The sequence below is a fragment of the Lipotes vexillifer genome, unplaced genomic scaffold, assembly GCF_000442215.2.
Source record: "Lipotes vexillifer unplaced genomic scaffold, Lipotes_vexillifer_v1.1 scaffold42, whole genome shotgun sequence".
Taxonomy (NCBI): domain Eukaryota; kingdom Metazoa; phylum Chordata; class Mammalia; order Artiodactyla; family Lipotidae; genus Lipotes; species Lipotes vexillifer.
The window spans coordinates 2,872,000-2,880,232 of record NW_006783436.1 but is presented as its reverse complement, the minus strand read 5'-3'; the positions used below and the strand labels follow the sequence as shown (position 1 = coordinate 2,880,232).

General features: G+C 37.1%; 1 protein-coding gene across 2 annotated transcripts in view; it reads right to left on the bottom strand.

Moving 5' to 3' along the window:
- FRYL (FRY like transcription coactivator) overlaps positions 1-8,233 on the bottom strand; it is a 243,406-nt gene that overhangs the window by 122,143 nt on the left and 113,030 nt on the right. For both annotated transcript variants that reach the window (XM_007456098.1, XM_007456099.1), the window contains 3 exons: positions 6,905-6,958; positions 3,716-3,855; positions 2,788-2,884 (listed from right to left, as the gene is read on the bottom strand). In XM_007456098.1, the coding sequence (XP_007456160.1) occupies positions 2,788-2,884; positions 3,716-3,855; positions 6,905-6,958 (291 nt within the window). The remainder of the gene's footprint in view (positions 1-2,787; positions 2,885-3,715; positions 3,856-6,904; positions 6,959-8,233) is intronic.

Below are 8,233 nucleotides of genomic sequence, written 5' to 3'. Positions count from 1 at the left end.
GCGGGGCTCTCACTGTTGTGGCCTCTCCCGTTGCGGAGCACAGGCTCCGGACGCGCAGGCCCAGCGGCCATGGCTCACGGGCCCAGCCGCTCTGCGGCATGTGGGATCTTCCCGGACCGGGGCACGAACCCGTGTCCCCTGCATCGGCAGGCGGACTCTCAACCACTGCGCCACCAGGAAAGACCTCCTACACCATTTTGATACGGGAGAAAATTGGGTTCGTTTGTCATGATATTTCAGAACGTTCTATTGATCTTTACTTCATTTTCTATAGTTTAATTAGTTTTGAAGAAGCTAAAAAGACTTGCCTTTTATTAGGAAAGAGAAAACCTACATGGGATTTTTTTTTTAAGTCATTGTTGAATTTGTTACAATATTGCTTCTGTTTTATGTTTTGGTTTTTTGGCCCCAAGGCATGTGGGATCTTAGCTCCCCTACCAGGGATCAAACCCACACCCCCTGCATTGGAAGAAGAAGTCTTAACCACTGGAGTGCCAGGGAAGTCCCTGGACTATTATTTTTTTTAAAGGAACAGGAGAATGAAGACAAGGACAATGGGGCAGGGGAAAGGACAAGAGAGGAGGAAGGGGAAGAGGAAAAAGAAAAACCTCCAAGGGGTTGTCTGTGCACTGAAGTCCTGAAGTCAGTGCAATTAAGAGCAACTTTTAGGGCTTCCCTGGTGGCTCAGTGATTAAAAATCCGCCTGCCAAGGCAGGGGACACACGGGTTCAAGCCCTGGTCCGGGAAGATTCCACATGCCGCGGAGCAACTAGGCCCATGAGCCACAACTACTGAGCCTGCGCGTCTGGAGCCTGTGCTCCGCAACAAGAGAGGCCGCAATAGTGAGAGGCCTGTGCACCACGATGAAGAGTTGCCCCCGCTTGCCACAACTAGAGAAAGCCCTCGCACAGAAACGAAGACCCAACACAGCCAAAAGTAAATAAATAAATTTAAAAAAAGAAAAAGAGCAACTTTTAGATGAGAAGAGAGACACTGCTAAGTAGAAGAAAATCATGGGAAACAAAGGAGAAAAGGCACAATAGAGCCTGACTGTCAGTGCACGGAGTTTGCAATTTCTTTTGCAGGAAGAAGAAATACCTCTATGATTTAACTAAGTAAAGAAGTGCAAATGCTGATTACCAAACCACTCACAAGACCTACATTTAGCACACAAGAAATGCCAGGGATCAACCACAATGAGGCCTAGTCCAAGTCCGTTCATGGTACAGTGTTTCTGGTCCTCAGCTCCTCCTATATCCTTACTGACCTCAGCCGCTATAGCATCTTAGGATCCCAGCTAAACTAAGAGATCACAGAAGGCAAATCTGGCTTTCAGAAAGCACAACCTTCAGAGGAAAGTTCTTTTCCACCTCTACTAAAAAAAACCTTTATGGAAGGTACAAATTAAATTGTTTTTATCTTTGATTAACGTATTTATCTATGTCACGTATTCAAAATTATTTTTAAACAAAACAAAGCCAAAAAAATTATTTTTATTTTCAGATTTCGGATATTCAGATTTCAGTGTCTTTTCACATATATTGTAAAAACAAAGGCAAAGTATAAATGATTACATAATTCAAATATTTTTATATTAGCTATGTTAAAAAAGACTATCAAATCAATTAACTTTTATATCTTAACATTTGCTGTTTCCTGCTGTATATATTCTACTCCATTTTATACAACAGAAACAAAACTCCCTGTCCGAACACGTCATGTGCTGTGCAAAATATGATTTTTTTTCTTTTAGGTAGCCTGATTTTTTTTCAAAACACTACAGTGTGCATGACTGGAAATACATGGAACATCTTTGAATGATGTATATAACTTTTTAAAGACTACAAACTACAAAACCATTTTCATATCAGTACAGGTATTTTCTTTTTGATATGCATTTATTTATTTATTTTGGCTGTACCAGGTCTTAGCTGCGGTAGGCAGGATCTTTCAGTTGCGGCATGCAGGCTCTTAGTTGTGGCAATGGGGACTCCTAGTTGCAGCATGCATACGAGATCTAGTTCCCCAACCAGGGATTGAACCCGGGCCCCCTGCACTGGGAGCGTGGAGTCCCACCCACTGGACCACCCGAGAAGTCCCTCAAATCAGTACAGGTATTTATACATATACTTGTACTGACTGTGAATAGTAAAAAGATATAACATGATACCTGACACTATTTACCTATTTATATCTTTACTATCTACGCCATTCAGATGTTGAGCTCAGGAGTGCAGTACCTAGAACAATGCCACCCAACAGTAGGCATTCTAATATTCACTGAATGAATAAACATAAACAATTCATTATCCCGAGGTCTTCTCGCTTGTCTGAAAACCATTTGCACTTGACAACTCAGTCTTACTCAAGTCAAATCACCCCCGTTCCTCAACTATCACTGCACAATCATTACATGTTGAAATGCAGGCTTGCGGGCTGCACAGAGAATTTCTGTGAAAGTGGAGGCAAAAAGGGATTGGAGTAGGTGAATGATAGGTGGACTACAGTTGCTGCTAAAAGCCCAGATTTTACATACTTTTTATTCAGCTCTATTTTGCTAACATGATTTCATGTCTTGGATGGTAAACGAAGGTAGGAAAATGGGGAGTGACAGGTACAGGACATGGAACCCTCAGGCAATTGACAGAAGTATAATTAAATTATAGGACTTTTGTTTCCGTGAGCCAGAAGTTTAGATATAACATCCTAAATAAGGTAACTGAAACATGAAGGCAAAAGTAGCAAAAAAATAAGAAATACAGACTTTGCAGAAACAAAAGAGCTTACCTGCTTTAGAACTTCAACTAAAACTAAACAAAAAATGAAATCCACTGCTAAGTCTCTTCTTTCAAGAAGATAATCTCTTTCACGTTGCTGTTCATCCCTGAAACAAGAATCCCAAATTAGGATTGCATTAAAACTATAAGTTCTCAAATAGCTCTTGGTTAGTACTTCATGTTATTTGCTGAGTTCCTAGTACATATGGTGTCCCACAGCAATCGTTACAAGTTTTTATAATAATCCAATGTATGTATTACATGTTCTTATGTTCTTTCTCTTTTTGTACATTAGGAACTTATATGCACATCTCACTATTACATCTGTCAGAAATTAAACCTAATCTAAAAGAATTAGTAAGAGGAAGAAAAACACGAAAATACAGTGCCAGGTCATTTTTTCACAAATCTAAGTTGAAAAGTCACAAGTGGCATCTACTGAAGTACAATTCTAAACCGTGGGCCATCACCTGAACACAAACAGATGTTTTACTTAAAGCCATGATCTCCCTGGGAAATTTGAAGAAGGAGAAGACAAGTTCGAGGATTTAACACCAGGAAGAGTCTCGTGGTATAAGAATTTAGGGTTTTGGCAGTCTTCCTGTATCGCAACAACTGTTTCCCATCACAAACCACGTGAACAGGACTTCCTTTGAATATTTTCTTAACTCCTTCCATGACTGTTAAGGCTCCTCACTGAACTACAGAAATTCAGTTTTGCATGACTAGTCCCAGTGATGACTCCTGTAGGGCAGCACCTACTTTAACGGACATCTTTCCTTGATTTACAGTTTAAGTATGGACTATCTTTTCCCCTCGTTACCACTTCATAACAAAAGTAACCAAACAATAACAATCGTCAGTTGATAACACTATATTACCCGCTTCATTGGAAGTGTTTTGAGCCCAGGTCGAACAGTAGAAAATGAGCCACTTACCCCTTAGATTTTGTGCTAGACCGAGGCCTATACTCATAAGACTCATCTTCAGCTCCATTCTGGCGTCTGTACCAGTCAAACAAGGTGCGAAGTAAGGAAGGGAGACAGTGCTCTGCTACTGAGCTCATAGAGCTTATCAACTGAAAATACAAGACGTCACCAGGAGTAAAATACAACATCAGAGTGCCATGCTCCTCAGGCTACTAGCAATCACTTAGAAATGAGTAACATTTCTAGAATAGAAATACACTAAACGCAGTAACTCCAAAGCAATAAATGTGTTTTAAAATAAAAGGAAAGAAAATAAATACATAAAATGCTACTTACATTTAAATATTTAAAAAAATAAAATAAAATAAGGGCTAGGGGTTTAGCCAAGTAATAAAGTAAAGTGAGCTAAGTTTCACCGGCTATTAACATTTATCCAAATCCATTCAGTTTAGCTCAGAGACTTTCCACCTTTTTCCTGCCTCCATGTGCTACTCACATGTGTAAAAACTTGACCATCAGTAACATCCCTGATTACACACATGACACCTCTGGGTGAACTGTATAACACAGAACATGAAACAACCATACCTACTTCCTCCCCCGCCTCCCCGGGGCCAGTTCCTCTCTGCTCATGTGAGTGAAATGTTCTAAAATGTTGCCACTAGAAGGGATGAAGAGATGCAGAAACAGAGAAGACTACACCATGTTAGAACTGTGGGAAAAGCTCCACTTTACTCTGTGCTGCTATGACACCGAACAGAGGATTATAATTACACAATTAATTTGTGATACAAATACATATTAGAAATGTGTTATATACACGCTTTTAAAGCTTACAATATATAAATGAACAGCAGAAAGATAAATCAAGTGGGATGGACACCTGCAACTCAATTGGAGGCATCCCTTAAACTATCTGAATTGTAGGTGAGTTATCAGATTCATTTCATGAATGAACCCAACTTGCCTGTAGTGGTGGTAAGAGGTACACCAGCTACCATTAGTCATCCCTAAGGTCACTCTTCATCTTGAGGATCCAGAGAAAAAACATTCTCTCTTCATAAGAGACTCTGTATCTGATTCAACCCATTGCTCGTAAAATTAGTATTTAAAAATTAGCATACAGTAAAACATGCTTCACTTTGTTTTGCTTAACTAAAAAACTACGGGTTGCAGGAATACTCAAGGTCTCATTCAGTTCCACGACTGTAGGAAGTACCAGTTAATGAAGATAAATTGATATCTCTAGGAATTAAACATCTATTTTTTCTAATATTTTATATTTTTTATATAAAAAAGAATGAAACAGTTTGATTAAGTATGATATTTTTCTCTTTTTCATGATCTCTGCCTTCCTTTAATCATGCTTTAATTTATAAATTACCATAACGTGACAGGTGAATAGTTTCTAATATAGGGAATTAAAGTAAAAACAAGATTCTAATTTTATTTAACCACTTTTGAAAATTTATATTTCATTAACAATGAACAATACCACTCAAAGGAAATCCCTTTTAATACCTAAAGAAGGGAACAACAAAAGACCATCTGCTACTGTAAATACATATTAAAGCAGTTTACCCCACTCATAGCTTTTTATTGTGGAAAAAAATCAAGGTATGGAGCATGATAATATATAGTTTTATTAATCATTTACATAAAAAAAGAAATGGAAGTTTTCCTTAAAATGTTGTTTAATAAGATTTCATATTGATTGTTCATTCATCATTAGTAAAATGGATTCAAGATGTGAATAATCTAAATACCTTTAAAATAATATATTAACAATACATTAATAATTAATTAATAACTAGTAGCAATTAGTACCTTTTGTAATGGCATTAAGATTTGAAAAGGGTTATATGAGGTGATCTTATTATTACTGTAACAGAAAACTAGCCTTCTTATTTATGGTTTCTTCTTAGACCAGTGGCTATTTACTAAGTGTGTGCTTCAGAATCACCTAGGGAGCTGTTGCAAAATACAGGTGCCAGAGCATTGCTCTTGGTGATTCGGAGTCAGCAGAACTGGAGTGGGATCCAGAAACACAGCATTTTGGTAAGCCTCCACCAAGTAATCCTAACCAGTCATCTTTATCTAATCAAGCAGACTAATATGAACATTAACTTCGATTTCCTAGATACATAATTATGAGAAGAGTAGCTCAGGAATACTAGATGGCAACAGAAAGCTGATCTGGGTCATTGGGTTTTGCAGACCATCAATCAACATATAATGAAACAAGTCCTGAGCAAACATAATTATGACAAAAATAACACTTGATCTAACATTCAAAATCAGCAAGAGGAAAGAACTGACATTAGAGGATTAGCACTAAATTTGAGATATTGGTATTATATAAAAAGGTTTTTGGTTTTGCAGGGTTTTTTTGGAGGGAGAGGGTTGGCCATTGTATATCTTCCTTTTTAAGCTTCTTTGGCTTTTTGACACAGACAGTCCACTTGGCCTTTGCACAAGCACAGATACAAGTAGTTAATGCCTCTTAGGGCAACCCTCAACTGCTGGAGATGGGGGCTGCAGATAAATGCTCCAGCCCTCCATTCTTCAGAAAGACAAAAATGGGTGACATTCTGGATGATTCTCAGAATGGAATGAACCCCCAGTGCCCAGAGCAGTGATCTCTATCAGTTCTTCCTCTTCCCTGCCTCAATCTCTCAAGTCTCCTCCTTGGAATCTCTTTCCAGAACCAAGTCCTTGTCTCTGGCTCTGCCTTCAAAATGGGGTGGAAAGGGAGAGAACCAGGCTGGATGTTTCAGTATAAAGGTTCTGATACCCCCAACAGGAAAAAATAAATGTTAAAAGGTCAAGTATTATTATTATGTAAAAATTGTATACAAGGAAAGATTGAGGGATATGACTGGAAATCTTTTAAGAAGTTTTCAAAGGGCATATAGTAAAGAGGGTACCAATGAAAAGCAAAGTTTTAAAATGCTTAATGAACAGAAATCAATAAAGTTCACAGCTCATTCTATGAACTATGAAGTTCACAGTTCATAACTCATTTTATTTGTTCTGTTAAAAAACAGACTACCAGTTCCAGACTGAATCTATTGTATAAAAACATACAGGACCACTAAACAAAATAAATAAATTTCTTCATATTGGATGTATTTGGATCAGACTGTTCGGATAAACATTTTCCTTTCAGGAAAAAATATTCCCCCTACATTGGCATACCTGGTCAAACTGAAGATCTTCACCCCTCTGAAGAGATCTAGATAATGGCTTCTCCTACAATTGAAAAAAAAAAGTATATATGCAAAATATTAGAAATCTTACCGATAAGCAGTTGAGATTCGTGAGATGGTTTTGTTTTTGTTTTATTTGTAATTAGATTGTTTCAAGGAAAGGTTCTAATCTGCTAATACAAACAAAATTTAATATTATTAGTTTAACTTAGAATAGCATACCTAGCATGACCCCTTCTGTCAGCCTTTCTACCTACTTGCCTTGCTGCTTACTCCACATATAGTTACCTAACTTACTGAACATAAGAGATGTCTCAAATTATGTTCACATATATTATGACTGATTCTTCTGTTGAGTTTTAGAATGATCTTCTAAACTTTCTACTTTATGCTTTTTTTATTGAATTTTTACTCAATAAATATATTTATTGAAATATATATCATAGGAAAACAAATGCCATTTTTCCATGAAAAAAACCTGGAATTTAGAAATATGTATATTCTGAAGCTTATCTATCCAAGAACCCCAATTTCCTTCTCTCATTTATTGCTATAACTTCATGAAAATAAATTCACAAATGTATCCGCCACTGAAATTTAAAAATTCCCAATCTAACTATCAGAGAATCACATTTCTAGCTAATTTAATTGGGGTCAGTAAAATACCTGAATTCCATACCGCTTGACTTTCTTAATAGGAAAGGTTTTTGGCATGTCCTTGGCACTTGAGCCCTTATATGCTAAGCACACTTTGGTAATTATCTTGCAGACAAGTCGTCAATTTCTAAAACCAACTATTATACACTACAAACATGTAACACGATGAGGATCCCGTCCAATAATATATATGCCCAATTAACTAGCTCTAAAATTTAAGTAAAACAGTAAGTCTCATAGCAAGTCCAACAGAACATTGTTTTATTTGGTTTTTTTTTTTTTAGAATATTGTTTTTAAAAGTATATAAAAGTTTGAAAATTACTGAGCTATCCTAATGTGAATTGTGTATTTAAAACCTGGGCTGGGGGTGGTGTAGGAGAGATAACAAGCTGTTTCTTACCAACTTATTTAACTTATTTGATCCCCCTCACTTGATCCCTCTTTTCACTGTAATGTTAAATTTAAAGGTCTTGAGTAATATTTTGAGGAGTGTTGATCTAAGTAGTTTATTACTCACATAGGGTGTTTATAAAGTATGGCCAAGCAGACTAATAGAGAGCAATAACCTTCTCAGAAACACTTACACTGTTTTCTTACACCTCACACTTTTCACTTCTCAACAAACTCATGCTTTCTCAAAGATTTCTGAAGATCTGACAC